Genomic DNA, 20,365 nt, shown 5'->3' with positions numbered 1-20,365 from the left:
TTCTTAAAGCTATGATTTTGGAAACGATAAAATGTGGCAACATGATGGTTTGGTGAGAATAAAGAAAGACAGGCTTGCTCATGTGGGGATGATGCGGTAATGTGGGATGCTTGTCAGAATTTCAAAACCGTGTAAACTCTAGGACCATAGCCTGCACATGCCTGCGTCCTTGCACAAGGGTGTGTGGGTGTGTGTTCAAGGTTATTTTCCGTAGGACCACCTCTGACTGCAAGGTACTGCAAATACCCTAGGTGTTCATCAAGGCTGACGTATGTCCTTAAGCTAATGGAACATCATGACGTGAGAGGGAGGAACATGTGGTGTCCTGATACATACGGGGCTTCAACCCTCGCAAGGAAAAGTCTAGATAGAGGGAGACTACTGTGTATTGCCATCCTGTTTCTGTTTATGGTATTGAAATTAAACAGACCGGGCGGTGGCGGTGCACACCTTTAATCCCAGCACTTGGGAGGCAGAGGCAGGCAGATTTCTGAGTTCAAAGCCAGCCTGGTCTACAGAGTGAGTTCCAGGACAGCCAGGGCTACACAGAGAAACCCTGTCTTGAAAAACCAAAAAAAAAAAAAAAAAAAAAAAAAAAAAAGAAATTAAACAGTGTTTGCCTCTTTGGAAATGAAGTTGGTTTCTGGAGTATAGGGTATGAAATTTCTCCCATTTTAACTGTGTGAGTACATTGCTATTCAAAAAATGAACTATTTGAAATATATGTAAGAGAAGGAATGAGATAGTTAGCATGCCCCTTCCATGGGCCAGTCAACAGAGTATGGGTGAACTGATTTTTTACCAAGCAGCTCTCTGTCTTAGCTCCTGGCACCAGGGTGTGCTTAGAGGCATGATATGTGTGTATATATATATACACACACACACACACATATATATATATACACACATATATACATATATACATACATATATGTATGTATATATATGTAGACATATATATATATATATATATATATATATATATATTGAACACCAATACCTCTTCCCTCTTTTATCCGGGATGTCTGGAATTCATTTTCTTTTTCTTTCTTTCTTTTTTTCTAAATTACCTCTTTGCAGCTTAAATTAACAAGGGACATTGATAAAGCACTGTGATTTCTCAAGTGGACAATCCCATGTGGAAGACTGCTCTCCAAATTCTGCCTCCTAGCTGAACTCTGACCACAAACACTAGACATCAGAACCTGCTTTCAAATACATTCTCAGTGTTCATGCCACCCAAGCTGCAAGGCTCACACGCTTGCTTTAAAGAGGAAAGGCTCTCAGGGTGGGCCAGATTTGCTGAGCGGGCCGCCAGGTGTCAGCATAGAGGTCCTGTGGTGTGAGATGACATGTGTTGCAGTGTTAGGAGCACAATCGCGCAGACACTGTCTTTGCTGTTTTTTTTTTTTTTTTGTTTTGTTTTGTTTTTTTGCCCATGTAAATAAGAGTTAAATCAGTTCATTCTGAATTTGATGTTGATACCAAGGATGAGCTACTTTAAATTCATTTAAATATCTTTTTATTTTGCTTTATAAATTGCTAAAATAAAACTGGAGACCAGGAAATGATGAAAACGAAAACCAATCAACTGGTGTGAAATTTCCTGTTACTGATATTCACACCTTCTGAAAACATCAGAGAGTGGGAATATTGATTATTTTTTCACCATTCTGCTTGGTATTTAAAAACATTTCTGGATTGATTAAAGCTTCTCATGCCAACAAATAATTCTCATGCCTATCTGGAAGCCAGTGCTCCAAGAATGAGCCACAGCAAACCGCATGACAGCACCCAACACGGGACCAGCAGACACACGCTTGCACGTCCATGCACACACAGTGTGCTCCTAAGGCCCCTGGGGAGTTCTTGCTTATGGGTAATTTAAGGTAACCTGTTGAAAACTCTAGGTGAGTAAAGCAGTTCATTTATTAAAATGCTGTGCTCGCTAGTATATACATGGATACATTTCCCCGGAGTCATCATAAACAATTATTCAGTAATATTTCAAATATGAAAAACAAGGGGAAAAATCCAATAAATATAAATGAACATGTCAAAATATACAAACAACCTTGTTGACTAACTTTAAAGGTGTGTTATAAAAGCAATTTATCACTGGAACAGTTTGCACAATCTCTGTACGTTTTTGCTACTAGTGCTTTTCTGTTAGTAACCACACAGTAGAAAGGGAGGCAGGGGTACAGGGGACCAAGGGACCATCACCCCTCCACATGGGAGAAAGGGAGGCAGGGGTACAGGGACCAAGGGACCATCACCCCTCCACACGGGAGAAAGGGAGGCAGGGGTACAGGGACCAAGGGACCATCACCCCTCCACACGGGAGAAAGGAGGCAGGGGTACAAGGGACCAAGAGACCATCACCCCTTCGCAGTGCTACTCATCAACCCCCCCTTGCTCTTTGGCTGGGCTGGCTGGGGTTTCCAGGATCATGTCTGCACAAGGGGATTACAAGCCGACATCTACTTGGTATAGACCATCAGCTAGTAAAAAATTGCAGGAGGGAGTCCGTTTGTATCCCAAAGAGAATCTCAGGCCTTTAATCAGAGCGTATCCCAATCTTCACTGCACATGTGCTGTGTGGTGTGCTGTGTGTTGTGTGGTGTGGTGTGGTGTGGTGTGTTGTGTGGTATGCTGTGTGTTGTGTGGTGTGGTGTGGTGTGCTGTGCTGTGTGGTGTGCTATGTGTTGTGTTGTGTGTGTGCTGTATGGTGTGTGGTGTGGTGTGCTGTGTGTTGTGTTGTGTGTTGTGTTGTGTAGTATGCTGTGTGGTGTGCTGTGTGTGTTGTATGGTGTGTGGTGTGGTATGCTGTATGGTGTGCTGTGTGTGTGTTGTGTGTTGTGTTGTGTAGTATGCTGTGTGTGTGCTGTGTGGTGTGCTGTGTGTTGTGTGGTATGCTGTGTGTTGTGCTGTGTGCCGGGTGCTGTGCTGTGTGTTGTGCTGTGTGTCTGCCCCTCACCCCTTCCTGTTACCTGGGTAGTTCCCCATGTTTGCAGCTTACTACCTAACTCCTGGGAATTTGTTAACTGGCTATTTTCCCAGTCTTTGATGAGTGACCACTTCTCCATTATTACTGAATTTAATCCTTTAGTTTCCCAGCTTGGGGGCCATCCCTTTCTTAATTATTCATGTTCTTCAGGATTTTGCCATTGTCCCTTTTTGATATTTCAGGTGGCGCCAGGCACTGCCTGTGCTTTTTTGCTGGATGTGTTGTAACAGTGAGCCTGGCTACTGCCTTCCCAGCAACACTGCAGTCAGGAGCTGGGTCTCTTCAGTTCTTCAAATGCTTGTCCTGTTTGGCGTGGCTTTACTCCTTACAAAGTGGTTCTGGGTCTGCAAATTTTCATCATCTCCCTCTGTCCCTTGTTCTGTCCCTCCTTCCCTTTCTCCCTCTCGCTCTCCCTCTCTCCTCCTCCCTCCCTCCATCTCTTGCTCTCCCCATCCCTCTCTTCTTCCCTCCATTCCTCTCTCCTTTCCTCCATCCCTCTTCTCCTCTCCCCCTCCATTTCTCCTCCCTCCTCCCCATTCTTTGCTTCTCTCTCTTGCCTTCTCCTCTCCCCACTTGCTAATATTGTTGACTCTGTTCTGCCCTTACATGTCTCGTCTGTAATCACACCCAGAGTCTTATAATGGCTTCTAGTATTTTCATTCTCAAATCTGCCTCCAACGCTGTGGCTTTCACACCCTTAGCATCAAGACCCACAGCGGGATGCATGCTTTCCCCTCGCAAACTTTGATTCTCCCCAGCACATGAAAAATAGTATTTCTTTCTTTCCCTTCATTCTTTTCTCTTACTTAATCTGGTTTTTATAGAGAGATATATGCCTAAATACACAGAATAAGCCTTTCAAAGGAAAAGTTGCCTTCCAATGTTCAATAAACTCAAATGTTTTTCTTTTCCTCTCTCCTCTCCTGTCTTCTCCTCTCTTCCCCTCCTCTCCCCATCTTCTTTCTTCCTCCCTCCTCTTTTCTCTTTTCTTCTCCTCTATTCCTTCTTATGTGCTTCCTTACATTCAGATTCATGATTTCAATTAAACACAGTATCAGTCACACTCCATTAAGTTGATTCACAACTTACTCACAGGTCAGGACTCGGAATTGAATAATGTATTTTTCTCTACTCTGGAGTGGATAATAAAAATAAAAATTGTACTCAACCTGTCTCCACAATGGTCCTTTCAGACTTTTCATTGCCTACTGGATGATGTGCAACACTACTACATGACAAAACTCCATGGTTCCTGGTGCCCAGTCGGTTTCTAGGTCTGTCTTCCCCCGCCATTCTTCTCTGTTATCCTGATGACACCAATTCCTTTTCATTTTAACTTACTGATTTCTCTTTCCCGTTCTCTCCTGTCTTCTTCACTCTTGCTGTTTCATCACAAATCAAGCCTTGTATAATGGAAAAATAACCAGCATATTACATCAAGGTCTCATGTCCTGCCTTCAACACCAATTTCAATGTCTTTCTGGTGTCTAAAACTCTCTAGAATACTGCTCCATCTATCCAGCCTTATTACAACCCCACACCTACCTCCAGCCAGCATGCACTCTGTTCTATGCTTCTTCTTTAAGTCTCCATGTTGCCAATCAAGTTGCTCTTATTCAAACAACAAGCTCACCTCCCATTCTCTCTCTCTACCCTATTTTTCCATTCAGCTATTTATCTTTTGAGGCCTGGTGTAAAAATCCTCTTGTCTTTTCTATGAGTACTTCATGTTTTATTAAATCTATTTTTCCTTTCATTGAGATGATAGTTTCCATCTTACTGGATTATTACAAAGGTAGAAAAGTTCACACATAATGTCTGCTACATCACTTGCTCTCATTATCCACGGACCTTGTCAAATGTTGCCATCCTAACCCCTTGCTCTTTAGACTTAACACTGGACACTTGATTTGTTCGTGTTCATGTATGTGTGAGTACTGCCACATGTGTGCCATGCGCATGTGTGGACGTCAGAGGGCAACCTCTGATGTTGGTCTTTGTCCCGTACTTTGTGATAATAGCCTTTTGTCAGTAGCCCCTATGTATGCCTGGGTAGCTGGCTCAAGAGCGCCTAGAGATTTTCCTATGGATCCTAGGATTTAAACACAGGTGCTCCATGCTTGCACAGCAAGTGCCTCATCCACTGAGCCACATACCTAGCCTACATGTGATAGATTTCTAATGCATTAGCAGCGATAAGAACCATGTCTAGCGTTTGACTCTAAATACCATGAGATCCAAATCTTTGTTGCATAATGTTCTCTTACCGTACCGTCATCTGACAAGATGAAAGAAAGTAGAAAAGTGAGTACTTAATAATTTGGTTAAATTTACCAGAGACCCCTGTGTCAGGGATAGGACATCTTCTTTCAAGTTGTTAGAGACATCTAAGAGACTTCCAAATCATGCAGATGACTTCCACTGCCCTTGGTTGCCTCCAAGTACATGAAAATCATTTCCTATTTCTGAAGGCACTGTACACCTCTGACACGGGACTTCGAGGAACAGACCTGGAACTAATGTGGAGGTTTCCTTTTTCAGAACTCCCTCAGCTTCAGAAGGTGTTGTGCAAGGTGTTGTCCAAGGCAGAGGTGTAGTTGGTCCTCCTATCAGTTACCACTGGTCTGGAAAGAGGTCTACGATAGTGCAGAAGTAGCACTTTAGTCTTAGGGAAACCAGCAGCTGTCTAACTGGACTTACAGCTTTTTAGTTGGAAGGAGTTCATGACCGTTATTGTAAGCATTGCCAACTACCCATGGCTGGAGAAGTGACTGACCTCAGAGGAAAATCCATTAGTGCCATTTTCCTAAACTTACATAATTTCTACTGTAATCTAAATGTTTACCTATATATGCACAGAGAAGAACAGCTGTTACCCCTCATCTGAGAAGCTTATTTTTGTAACAGACAGCAACTATTATAGATAGCCACAATCTGTCAAAATGCAGAGGAGAGGTGACTGTGTGGTGCCCAACCCAACTGACAGATCCACAACACAACCTCTGTACCTAAAGTCAGGGAAACTCATGGAGACGGGGCTGGGAGAGTGTGAGGGTCAGAAGCCTAGAACGTATGCTGTAAGACAGAACCTGCTCTATGCCATGGAAGGAAGCTACATCCGTGAACTCTCAGCAAGCAGCATAGTAGCAGGCCCAGCTTACACGCCAGTGTGGCAGGGGAATCACTGTATGGTCCCAGCACTAGATGAAGGACCACAGGTTCTCCAGTGCCTGCTGAGACAGGGAGTCAGTCTCCTCCAGGGATGAGCTCCTATTCGGTAGTCCAGTCCTAAGTGGTTAGCTTCATGCATGTACAAACAAGCAAACCTAAATGGGCATATCATGAATCAATACATGTCATATACATAAATGTATATGATGTGTATCAATTCAGGTACAGAATTCTTATACAATCCCATTTGTAATCAAACCAACGATCCTCTCAAGGCTCATATGAACTAAAACTGATGGTTCTCATACAAATTCAGGATAATGTTACAAAATGCCACTCCCACAATCTAATTTTATTTTCCAAATTTATTGTAAGGCTACACAAAATGAAAAACAGCAATACCCACTCCTTTTCTTCTCGGCTCCATCTCAACTTTATATATATTATACAATATATATATATATGTATATATAATGAATATGTATATATGTGTGTATATGTGTGTATATTCATATGAGAATACTTGAAGCAATCATGAATTTGGGAGGGAGGACACAGGAGTTGGGGGGGCAGGAATGATGTACATTCAGGGCTCATGATGGATTCTTACTCAAGTAGTATAATTTTTATAAAAATGATTTGTGCTTGACTTTATTATATAGTTCATCCCCAAACGTAATGGCTGTTTATTAGCAACTAGAACTACCATTACCACCACCACTGGCCAAAACAAATACGCCAGAATTTATTTATTTCTTGATATAAAGTTGATGGTGACCGAGTATATACAAGTCTAGTGTTCTAGGTTTCCGTAACAATGCATATACCTAGGAAACCACACAGAGATCTTGCAATGAAATCCATTTCCTTGGATATCACCCCTGCCTGATTAAATCTGCCTATGATAGGGATAGGATTATCTCCCAGGTGGCAATAATGTGTCTCTTGCCTTATTGAATATCAAATGAAGCAACAGGGGAGACAAAAATTAACTATTGAAACAGAAATTGCCAACAACTTTCTTGTACATAGCAGAATCAGAAGAGTAACCTACAGCCCCACTCCATGATAGGTTTCTGGGACAGACTAGAGTGGGTTTCTTCTAGCCAGCAATGGCATGCATCTGTCTAAACACTGAGCTGCACTAGGAAGCAGGGCTGAAATGGGGAAGTGGGCGTGAGGGGGAGGAAAGAGTGGGACCACCATTTTTCATTTTGTGTAGCTTTGTTATCTCTGCCAAAAAATTTAGAAAATAAACTTAGATAACAGGAGTGGTATTTGGTAGTATTTTCTAGTATGTGCATTAGAATCATCAGTTTTAGTGCATGTGAGTCCTGAGAGGATCATCAGTTTCATTACTATGTAGGGATGCATAAGAATTCTATAGCAGGGTTGATAGGGATTTGATTTGTAGTAATTACAGAGTTAACTATTTTAAAATTACATTAACATTTACTATCACTTGAATCAAACAAAAATGACCCCGGTGATGTATAGAAGTGACCTCACTCATCTTGATCAGTTTCTTATGGAACAATCAAGCATATTTGTGAGGTCTTCAGACATGAAATGATTTTAGTATTTCAGTCAGAGAAACTAACTAGCCATTAATCAGAGTTTAGCATCAACATATTTCTAGGCATTTAACAGGAGAGGAGTCATTAAGCAAATTCGTTTTCTTTTGAATTCATTTGAGATTATTTTAAATGCGGGCATCCAAAGAGTAAATTTTTCATGCCATTTAAAAATATTTTTATTTTTGCTTTTTGTTTTTAATTTGGCACATTCTGAGCTTACACATATGGATTGCATAGAATTCAGATGTTGAAGATTGCAGGAGCAGTCACTGGGACATTTTGGGATGCATACTCCTCAAGTAATAACCACATCAAAATGGCTGACATGTGATCTGGATTGCCTCTTGGTTTTATTCTGATGCACGGCTTGTTTCATTATGTAGCCCAGTATGCCTCAAACTTTTGATCCTCATGTGGCTAAAGTACTGAGATGACAGGTTTGAACCACTATACTTGTCTCTGGGTGTTTAAAAATAGTTTTAGGATGTTTATATATCTACCAATTCTTTTTAAAATACTTTGACATGGGTTATACCTATTGTAAATTATTAAAAGGAGAAGAAATTATGATCATGTAGGATAGTGGATTTTCAACCTGTAGTTGTTCAATCAATATTCTTTTCATGGGGCTAACATGATCACTGTGTAAGGTCTGCCCATGGTGCGGATCCTACACATTTATGGCAGACTCTCTGACAGTGGCCACATACATTCAGTAGATCTCCAGGGCATTAAAATTATATTTAGAACTATGAGATTGGTGTTCTTATCCAGTGGACTGTGATTCTTCTCTCATTTGTAAAGTGACAAAAAGCCAGTGCAGACTAATTTATTTGAAGCCTCCCCTGCACTGCTTGTGTTCTCTACGCCACTGGAGTAGCAGGAAAGCTTGGTTCTCTTCCGATAGCCAACTACCCATAAGGCCTCACTTGCCTTATCTCCCATACTATGGGCACTGAATACCAGGGAGGAAGTTGTGCTCCCTTCCCTGTATTGCCCATAAGCGATTCTATATGGACAACGGAGGGCAGCTCGATACGAGTCAGGACAGTCAGAGAGGAAGGGGGCGGCAGAACCCGGCTTATCTGGGAGTAAAGTTTTCATCGTGTCAGATCGGAGAACTGTCAGACTTCCCATCCTTGATAATAATGCTCGGACTCTCAGATCCATTTCTGCTCTAAGCAGAGACCAGTTCTTCTCGGCATACTTTCACTGCTGTAACCTCTGTGGTTCCATTGAGTGAGATGGGAATCACCAGAAGTAACTAAATTAGAAGCTGTATGTCCAAAGTCCTTCTGCACATCCAGCTAAGGTCACATTTTAGGGGAGAAGTGTCCTTAACATATAAATAACAACACATCAAACAACGGAAAGCAGAGAAAAATACATGACCCAGAAATGGATGTTCAGTCTTGGTACTGGGATGTCAGGTCTCTGTTCCTGCATCTGAGTTCTTATTCCTCAGGGCAGTGATAAGGAGAGACATACTTGGTGTTAACAACACCTCTTTTTTATATTTGTAAATTTTAATTTTTCTAGAGACTTATTTTTCTTAGTGCTTAATTACTTAAAAACCACATTTTTTTTTTTTTATTCTCATGAACCTTAAGAGCTACAAAACCAACTTGTTAGGCAAGATATGCCTCCCCATGCAGTAGCGGCATGACTGTCATGGTGACAATCAACCACCTTCTAACTGCATTAGAATTCTGTTCCCACAGGAGAGAATCCATGCCTAGTATTATAAGCCAGTTTACAACTCATGCCTGGAAAGGTCATAGGTCTAATGGGATAGTGTATTATTGTTTAAATAAACTGAATAGCATCAAACTACCTCCTAAATATCCATTTAGACTCAGACAAAAAGTACTCGCGCAGTCTTGATCAAAGAACGCTCTCTCTGCATTAAACTGTACTGAATGCAGATGGTTGTACAAGATGCTGAGGGTTAGGGACAGCTGAGGGACCATCCCTAAAGAACACATTTTTATCACCTTTACAGCTCAAGACAATATTTTGGAAGAGGGAGTCAGAAGAAAGTAGGAAGTAGAAGATAAAGAACAGGGCTATGAAAAGCAAGCTCAAAAAAGAAAAAAGAGCAATCCTTTCACTACAGTCAGGGACTCAAGGAAGCTGTAGTTACTTTCAATGAACACGTAGAAAACTGGTTTTGTTAACAATCAGTTATGCATGGAGGAAAGAGCTCATGTGCCCCAATCCCTTACTGCTGAACTACAACTATTGCTTCCTGGTAGATTCTGGGAGAGAGGTCGTCATTGCATTCAGTTGTGTCTCTCCACTTCTGAGCCCACTGTGCTCTGATAGATACCTGCAAAACCCTGGTGTCACTGGCTAACCTCCCTGGTCCACAAACAAGATAGACAGGAAAGAGAGTGAAATTTGAGGGCAAGAGTGAAGGTGGGCGGGAGATAGGACAGGGTAGGAATGAGGATAATCAGTGCATATTGTGTGCATGTATAATACTGTCAACGAAGAAACGGAGGAAAAGAAAATCGTTCAGTTTATTATTTTATCTTTTGAGGTCAAGAGAAACACACGTTAAGTATTTTTCTGGCATAAAAATTTGCTAACATTTTTCAAGGGTCTTTAATCACCAAATTCTTATTGGTTGTGGGATGAACAAATCCAGCAACAATGAAAAACTGAAATGTCTAATCCTGAGCATACAAAGTTCAACACTTTATACCTGGCAACTGAGAGAAAATGAACTATTTCTGGCTTCCTGATTTGTGCATTTAAGAGAAGGCTTATATTTTTTTTTGTCACAAGCAGCTAATCATTTACAACGCTCTTTGATGGAGATCATTCTTTCCAAGAGAGTAATATAGTAGGGAACAATGAATTATTTGGGTTATTGTTTGGACAATTGTAAATATAATTAAAGCAGATTAGATTTTTTTGTTTCCTGGTTCTCAAGACCAAGCCCAGAATTGTGTGCACAGTAGGTAGGTGCTTAGGGTGGCACATTTTCAGTGTCGATCACCCAAAAGGACGACTGTGGATTAACAATGCTATTAACAAGCAGCTGGGCAAAACCCTTTGGAATGCTGACATCTTAAACTTTTTAAGTTTTAAATACGTTGTGTGAGGCTCAAAACGTTGAGACCTGTTATAACTTGTTCATAAATTATGCTTTCATCATGGTTCGAGTTAAGCCGTTGCTGACATCCTGCATGACAGCATTTGGCCACAGGCTACTGCATTTCTCCCTCACTGCACTCTGAAGAGTGAAAAAGAGTGGATCGGCAACACCACACAGGAAGACAGCATCAGGCAGAGATTCTGACTCCAAAAACTCAGCATCGTGCTCATTACAGCCCTGTACTTAGGTGGCTGCCTAGATCTGTGATGGTAGGCATCCAGAACAGTTTCCTGATGGCATGCCCAAGGGATGACGGCAGCCACCTAACAGCCAACTACTGTCTGGGCATAGGCCCCTGCTACCTCGAGTGGCTCCTGGAAGGGCACCACTGACAACATTTGGGGAACTTAATTTGAAGTGAGGCATGTCAGATCTGCATTTTAAGCAGTCTCCCTATGTGACTTTCATGCACCTTTCAGTGGGAAGAACAAAGAACCTGGAGTGTGAAGAGCCTCCCCGTAGACTGGGTGTGGCCCCTTAAGGAAGTAGGTTAGCTTTTGAAAACACCAGGTTTTTGTCTTGTTTTGTTCGCCTCTAAGAGGGGTGTGAGTAGCTAACTTGAGGAGCTGCTGTGATAACACATTTGAAAGTGAAGGTCTTGAACTAGAGCAGGGTTTAGGGCAAGCTCCTCACAACTTGCTTCCCTTTGTTTTCTTCACAGAAGGAAGACAAGCTGGATCTCAAGGCAGTTTGACTTCGCATCTCCCTGAAGGCTAATCATGGTGAACATTTTCAAATACTTATTGACCATTAGAAATCCTTCCTTTGAGAACTGTCAGTGTGATTCATTATCTCATTTATTGATTGGGTCATTTTCTTAGTTTTTCAATCTTTGGAATCCTTTTCTACATGGTGCTACTCAGATGAACAAACAACAAAGATTTTGCTCCAATTTTGGTGAAGATATCGAGAGAGAAGAGTCCCAGTATGAACATAGGCCCGTCCAATGACTATGGAAATCTGTGTGAAGGTTTCTCAAAAAGCCAAAAATGGAAAGACTTTATGACCTAACTCTGCGTCTCTTGTGTATATACCTGAAAGATTCTAAGTCAACATACTACAGAGGTACTTGCACATTTATACTCTAGTCACCACTGCCAAAATTTGGAACAAACCTAGGTATATACACTGACTGGATAAATAATTATATCTTTATATACACTATATACACACACATATATGATTTCGTTTAGCTGTAAAGAAATTTGAATTGTGAAATTATGACATTTTCAGAAAAATGCAGCTGAGAGTCATCGTGTTCAGCAATATAACCCAGACTTGGAGAGACAAATATCATGTTATCTCTTACATGTAGAATTTAAATTTAAATGTTTATGTGTGTGTGTGTGACACAAAATAGAAAGGTTTCGTGTGAGGGTGGAGGAAAAAGTCTGATGGAAGAGATATAAGAAAAGGTAGTAAAAATATATATAATGTATATATATGCATGTATATGTGAATATATACATACACACACACACATATATGAATGAATGACTGCTAATAAAGAATCTAGCAAGCAGGGAGGTGAAGACAATGGGTGGCTATAAGGATAAAGTAGAATGATCTAAGTATGAAAATGTACCAATGCATCTCATTTTTGTATGCTAATGAAAACAATAAAAGAGAACTCTATATTGAAATCAGGATACAACCCACAGCTGTGTAAAACGACAGCCCACGTACTCAGTACCTGATTCTACTGCACAAAGCAGGACTGTGTTAGAATCCATTTAAATTAAGCTTTCTGGGATATCCACATTGTGAGGCCCTAGAGACTTGCTACAGAATTATTCTCAGTAGAGCAATTATAGGTGAGGCTGCCCTATAATGAGATATTTTTGCTACTTCATTAAATAAACCCCCTTGAATGGGCTCCAAAATGGACCTGCCTCCTACCAAATTCCATTACACTGGGAGTAATCTTATCAGAAGGCCTGGTGCAGACTCCATTGTCTTGGAGACTTAAAGATTACCATAAGGGAAATGTGTTCTAGAACAATGATTCCCAAAAGATGGTTCTAAGACCCATGCTTTACTAATCTAAGGTGAAATGAGAAACAGACAACTTAGTGAACTTTCTATAAAATTACAATATAATCCATTTTCAAAACGTCCTCCATTTGCAGAGTATGTCATTTCCATTTTCTTTCTATTCTAGTTTTTGTTTGTTTGTTTGTCTTGGGGTGGTTGTTAAGCTGCTCCCTCTTTGGTGACATAGTGATGTTAAGCCGCCCCATCTTTGATCACACAGTGGTGGTATGATTTGGAATGCTCTTGCCAACCTACTCCCACCCCCACCCACTGTGCTGGTTATTTTGGCCAACTTGACACAAGCTAGAGCTGTCTGAGAAGAGGACCCTCACTTGAGAAACTGCCTCCAAAGGTTCTCTGTAGGTAGGCCTGTAGTGCATCTTCTTAACTGTTGATTGGTGTAGACAGGCCCATCCCACTGTGGGCCTGTGGGAAGGAGCTCTTAGGTGTATAACAAAGGAGGCTGAGTCAACCTTGGGGAAGAAAGACAGTGAGCAGTACTCCCTCAGTCTCTGCTTCCTTTTTTGTCTCCGGGACCTTGTCTTGAGTTCCTGCCTTGACTTCCTTCAGTGGTGGAGTATAACCTGAGAGTTGTGAGCTGAAAGAAACCTTCTCCTCCCCAACTTGGTCTTGTTCATGGTGTTTTATCACAGCAATAAAATCTCTTAAGAGAGCCTCTCAAAAAGTTAGGTTTTTTTACAGATGCTTGAAATTCCCAACTTCTGAACCATTGATGCTGAAACAACTGCTCAAAGGGAAGAAAGATGTTTCCTCCAGGTCAGTTGTTGGGCAGAAAGGAGTGTTAGAGGAAGAGATACAGAGCGCTAATCAGATCAAATGTGCGAGCTTTCTGCCATAACAACTCTTGAGATGGATGTTCAAGGTATATATAGAGAAAATTGTTATGCTCCACAGTTTTGGATGTTCTGATTCATGATTGGCCACCCCATCTCGTACCTGGGGTGAAGAAGCACTGTGAGTATGCTATGGCAGAAAGAACTGCTGAAAAAATTCATTTACATCATGATCCAGAGAGGAAAGAGAAAGAACCCGGCTTCCATAAGTTTCCTGAGGCACACCTTCAATGGCTAGCACATATCTCTCTCTATGCCTCTCAAAGGTTGCCTTACCTTCTGAAGTGTCACCTTGGGATCCAAGCCTCCATCACTTGGGCCCATGGAGGGCATTCAATGCCCACACCAGCAGAGTAAATGGTTCAGTCAGGCAACCTCAAACATAGCACTCCTGGGATTCAATGTGCCCCATGGGCCAGCTAGGATTTGTTTAAATGTAGTCTCCAACTCTGCAGGGGTGGGTCCCTCTGGAATCCTCTATTTCCAACCAACTTTCTCCCAGTAGCACAGACACAGCAGTTGGTTAAACTACCAAGTTGTGGAATCAAGCTGTGTTCAGACCCAGGCTCCACAAGTCTTAGCAGACTACAGGCAGGTCACTTAGCCTGATCATCCCTTGAGCAGTGACAGCAGCGACAGCAATGCAACAACCCATGTCATGGCGTATCTGGGGACCAGAATGGAAGAATGAGTGCAGATATCCCCAGAATGTAAATCACACCACCCAACACAGAGGACAAGCTCTGTGTTGTGAGTAAAGAGTAATTATTTCTCTGTGAGGTCAGTTGGGCATGAAGATAGGAAAGATTAGTACCCTTAGAGTCCCTTGCCATGTGTTCCAATGAGAACGGACAGCTTCAGTTGTGGAGGTCAAACCTTGTTTTCTATGTCTGGTTCGAGTGGAGCTCTTTGAATCTGTAAATCTTAAAGGGTGTCTACAGACCTGCTCTAATTCAGAAGGTAGAAGCTTTTGAAATACTAAAATCCCATGATTAAGGCGAAAGCCACAGTGCCAATGTGCAGACCACAAAGCTAGAGTCTTTGATAAGTTTTTCTTTTGAGAGTTTTCCCTGCAAGCTACAAGAAACACCTGATTAATATATTCTTGGATGTTGGCAATTGTAATTAATTCTTCCTCCCATGAGAGTATAGCAAGAATGTTTGACTAACAATTTTCTATTTAAAAATATTCTCTCTGTCTCTGTCCTGTCTTTCTCTGTCTATCTCTGTCCCTCTGTCTCTGTCTCTCTCTGTCTCTGTCTGTCTCTGTCTCTCTCTCTGTCTCTGTCTCTGTCTCTGTCTCTCTCTGTCTCTGTCTCTCTCTGTCTCTGTCTCTCTGTCTTTCTGTCTCTCTGTCTCTGTCCCTCTGTCTCTGTCTCTCTCTCTGTCTCTGTCTCTCTCTGTCTCTGTCTCTCTCTGTCTCTGTCTCTCTGTCTTTCTGTCTCTCTGTCTCTGTCCCTCTGTCTCTGTCTTTCTCTGTCTCTGTCTCTCTCTCTCTGTCTCTGTCTCTCTCTCTGTCTCTCTGTCTCTCTGTCTTTCTGTCTCTCTCTGTCTCTGTCTCTGTCTGTCTGTCTGTCTGTCTGTCTCTCTCTCTCTCTCTCTCTCTCTCTCTCTCTCTCTCTCTCTCTCTGTGTGTGTGTGTGTGTGTGTGTGTGCAGAATCCAGAAGAGCATGTTAGATCCTCTGGAGCTGAAGTTACAAGCATTTGTGAGCCACTGACATTGGTGCTGCAGACTAAACTCAGACTAAACTCAGATCTTCCAAAAGAGAAGCAAGGGTATCGAGCTTTCTCCCTCGCCCACATTTTTTCCGATATTTTAATGGCACCTAACTCATTTATTGACTAGTAGCATGCATTTAGTAATATGCAAATGTGATTTCACACGCTTTTACCCAAAGAAGCTCTATGATTTTGATAGTGAGGAGATTTTTAAATTTTAGATTTATTATTGCTGAGGGTATAGGCACATGACCCACACGTGCATGTGGCATGGCACACACATGGATGAGGACATCTCCCAGGAGCTGGTTCTCTTCTTAACTATGCGTTCCAGGAATCAAACTGATGTATTAAGGCCATTATAGCAAGAGATGTCAAGCAATCTTGTACTCACTAGTGAGTGAATTTACACAGTTACCTCCCCAAAACTCCATCTAGGAGTAAAAGTAATATGAACTACTGTTTTTATCATCAGTTTATGCCTTTTGATTAAATGGTTTAACTTCTGATATGAATACAATTACAAGAGAGAATAGTGACTGATTTGAATGAAACTTCAGAACTAATCTTACCTGCACACTTGGTTCAAGTTTACCAGGGAGAAATAAAGCACACAGAGATAATTTACTTCGAAAAGCACATTTACCTAAATACCTGATATTTTCTGAAATACTGAGAGTTGATTGCTTTTGAGGAGTTAAAGTCTAAGACTTTGTGGACCTCTTTATCTTTACACAAAACATGATTAGAATTGATCTGTGTAGCTTGTGACTGTCAAACACAAAGGTATCTTAGCCAGTGTTGTATTGCTGTGAAGAGACACCATGACCATGACAACTCTCATGGGGCTGGCTTACAGTTTCAGAAGAGAGTATGATGGTACACAGGCAGACAAGGTAGCTGAGAGTTCTATATCCAGGGCTAAAGGCAGCAGGAAGAGAAAGACACTGGCCTTGCCTGAGCACTTGATACCCCAAAGCCCACCCCCAGTGACACATTTCCTCCAACAGAACCACACCTACTCCAACAGCGCCTTGTCAAGGTAGCACTGCTCCCTAACGATCAAACACTCAAACATATGAGCCTATGAGACCATTCCTATTCAAACTACCATGAAAGGTTTTTCGATGTGTTGGGAAATATCATACCAATTGATAAATATTTTCAAATTTCCAGAAGCTTTGGCTAGAGCATGGTCTTGGGGAGAGAGATTCCTTATCTATCTTGCTTCCTGTATCCTAGAACTTCCCAGTATGAGAAATTTTTGGAATAATGTTTTCCCAAGCCCCCCCCCCCCTCAGCTTTGGATGGTTACATGATGAAATTCTGGTCAGTAGGAAAGCAGTGGGAATACTGGGTACATCACTGTGGACAGTGCTTCTTAATATATATATATATATATATATATATATATATATATATATATATATGTATATATATAATGCTTATATACACACATATATATCTTAATATATATGTATATATATGTATATATGTGTGTATATACATATACACATATATGTATATTATATACATGTGTATGTATATATATAATATATAAAATTCTGAAGATCACACTCTGCTTATTTATTGGTTAGATGTACTTCTATGAAACAAATATATCTACATCTCCTACCAGATGCCCACTTCACAATTTCTGTCATTTATAGTTAAATATTACTATGTTCTACACACACACAGAAACTTGCGATGCATCCTTCCCTCTAGTGTTGTGGTTGTCATCTCAGCTTGTCTCCATCCTGCCTCACTTAAAAGCCACATCAAGCAATGTGAAAACGGCTGTGCTACATGTTAGCATCTGAGAACCCCAAGGAAGTGTCACATCGGCAAGCTTAAGTTCATGAAAAGAAGAGTTAAAGAAGTGAAGAAACCTTTCCATTCCCAGCAGCTTTTGTTTATTAAGAGACATCCTAGAGAAGATTTCAAAGTTAACTCCCAAGGTAATTAAACAAAAGCTAGGCCAGATGTCTAAGCTAAAGTTTTGGTCTCAAAATAATTACCTTTGTTAATTACCAGTAATTAGTGTCAGCATCCGAAGCTCTCCTAAAATCCAGGGAAGAGAGAAGGGAAAAAGTAGAGAAAGAAGAGCTCAAAGAGGGAGAGGGAGGAGGAGGGGATGGGGATGGAAGGAGGGGGGAGAGGGAGGTACAGTTTTTGAGCACAAACACACCTTCAAGTCATTAAATCTTGGTGCTGATTTTTAGCATTATGAACGCTGGGTTTTATGGAAAACTGGGTATTTCCTTCCAGTTAATACTGGTATCTTGTATTCTCTTACATAGCCCTAATTTGAAGTTTTACAGCACAATATCTTATTTTTTATATCCTTTTTCACTGATATAAAGATAACCCTTTCTTTTATCCTACTTCATGAAGAATCTGCCTATTGGAGACACATCGGCAGGCAATGGGATGACCCTTGAAGAAACGTCCAGGGCTCTATCTGTAGTCTTCCTTGAGCATTCTGTCCTTAGTCAGAGGACTAGGGGCTGAAATAGCTCAAAGTGGAGGTGAGAGTCCTCTCATCCTCTCAGAGGCTGGTGCATAGCCCAGGTTCTCAGCACTTACTAATGGCAATATTATGTAGAAATAACATCCTCAAGCTTTACATGGCACATTATGCTTCCAGTTGGGGTGCGGATGACGCTTATGAAAATAGATGGATTCTCTGTGTGCCACTGAATCACTTTATATCTATCTGGGAATCGTGTGTGTGTGTGTGTGTGTGTATACTCAGCTCCTTTTTTAAATGTTTAGGGATAGCATTGTTGATTATTTCCTACTAGTAATTCATTATAGATTTAGACATTTTTAACATACCCACAGTGGTGGAAATATTTTACTTTGTAAATCTATACCACCGCACCTTACATTATCTCTAGACCTCCCTCTGGCCCCCATCAAGGTGTCCCTTGACGCACATTTATGTCATATTACTATACTGAGCCTCTCAAGATGAAAAGACAAAAGGAACACACTTTCTTTCTCTCACCTTTTGAAGTCTCCATGCTCAGGAGGCATATCTAGAATTCACTGAAATGTTTTTTTTTTTTTTTGCAATTAATGAAATACACAGGGGGACCTGATTGTGCTAGGCCATTGGAATTTTTAGCTACGTACTTCCTGCATATCTATCTGCAAGCTTAGTGAGTCATCACACCACATACTTTTTCGCACGACTTACTCTGTGTTTTAACAGTGATTCCTAGGTTTATTTCAGTCCACTAGCACCTTCTTAATGCCGTGCAGAAGACAAGCTTCACCTGCTTGCAGATGACATAATCGTCATAAAGTTCACTGGAATGGGACGGCTATTTGAAGGGATGCTGGGTCAAGGGAAATGAAGTCACTTGTACCAAGCATTGTAACAAGTATAACATGTAGAACATTGTACAGCAAGTATAGCAATGTAAATTATCAGCCCGTGCTGAAGACTAAAGGTTTGCCTGCAAAGACTACATAAAAAGGACGATTTATGGACACATGGAATGCTTGCATTTAGAAAGGATATATTTAACAGACCGCCACCGTATTGATGTGCCATAGCTTTTGGAGGTATATGCATACCTAAATTATAAAACTAACCACATTTGTACATATGTTGCCATTTCCTTCTGGGTTTGTAAGCAGAAAAACCATGTTAAACAGGAAAAGGCACAGTAATCTACTGGCCCATCTTACTTGCTTTATGTAACTTTGCAACTCTTAATTCTGATATTAAATAATTTTACCCCATGACCACTTCTCATCACATTGTGGTCAGAACCACTCAGTGTAATTTGCAACTTTGAATTTCATGGGTCCCTGCTCATCTATACTGTCTTTAATCCCATACCTCAAGTGCTGTCCTGAACTGTCCTGCTGCCACGGCATATTTCTTCTGTCTGTAGCAAGAGCTGGCATCCTTTAAGGCTACCTGAAGCCATTTGTCAATCTGTGGCAGGGCGGTGACATCCTGGAGACTTGCAGGTGGCATCATGGTGGCAGCTTGGCCTGTTGCCTGAAGCCCAGGACACATGTGGGGCTGGGCAAACTCATAGCTCACATCCTCTTCGTCAACGTAGACCAGCTTCATTTCCACATCCATTATGTTCTTCAAGGGGATGTGAGGCAGAGGTACGGTGGTGACTAGCTGATTCTCTCCTTCCATTATCTTGGCCTCTTTCTTTCCCACCAGCCTCTCTTCACCGTCAGCCTTCCGTTTAAGGGCCACCTTCTCGAACTCGCTACTTTGTTTTTCTTTGATGCTCTTTGTGAGTTTGACTCTCTCAGCTGAGGCTTCAGCTTGTTTTTCTCCACAGCTCTTCTTAATTTCAGGGGGCCCTTCCAGGCTGTTGGGGGAATTTGTTAAGATGGACATTTTCTTGCTTGTATTTATCTTCGGAAGAAGCAGATCACGATAGACTCTCTTCACCGTAGTCTCCAAACTCCTACTCTTGCTAGAATCCATTGGTCCACCCCTAGACTCCTGCAGGGGCGACAAGAAGAAAGCCATGAAAACAATGACTTTGAAACCCCAGTTGCTATAGCCAGTAGCCAGTTGCATTTCCAATCCGGTTTTCTTCATCAAAGATACTTATCACAAGGCATACAGCTGCATGTATACTATCCACTGATTGTTCACACTGACCAATGGATGCTTCAGCCTCAAAACTCACTAAGGTAAGAACTCACCCCAAGCACATCGATGTTGCCTGAAAAATAATTTACGGCTGAACAGCACTGAATGAACCTTCTTATAAGAAGCCAAAATCATTGAATAGGAAAATCTTATACATAGCTCTAGAAGAAAACAAAAAAGTAAAAAAAAAAAAA

General features: G+C 41.3%; 1 protein-coding gene across 2 annotated transcripts in view; it reads right to left on the bottom strand.

Annotated features, from left to right (window-relative positions):
• The window catches only part of Spata16 (spermatogenesis associated 16), a 302,009-nt gene that overhangs the window by 248,252 nt on the left and 33,392 nt on the right, over positions 1-20,365 (bottom strand). For both annotated transcript variants that reach the window (XM_031376462.1, XM_031376463.1), the window contains exon 2: positions 19,386-20,018. In XM_031376462.1, the coding sequence (XP_031232322.1) occupies positions 19,386-20,000 (615 nt within the window). In that variant the 5' untranslated portion in view covers positions 20,001-20,018. The remainder of the gene's footprint in view (positions 1-19,385; positions 20,019-20,365) is intronic.

Source organism: Mastomys coucha, unplaced genomic scaffold, assembly GCF_008632895.1.
Source record: "Mastomys coucha isolate ucsf_1 unplaced genomic scaffold, UCSF_Mcou_1 pScaffold17, whole genome shotgun sequence".
NCBI classification, from domain to species: domain Eukaryota; kingdom Metazoa; phylum Chordata; class Mammalia; order Rodentia; family Muridae; genus Mastomys; species Mastomys coucha.
This window is presented reverse-complemented; position numbering and strand designations above follow the sequence as displayed.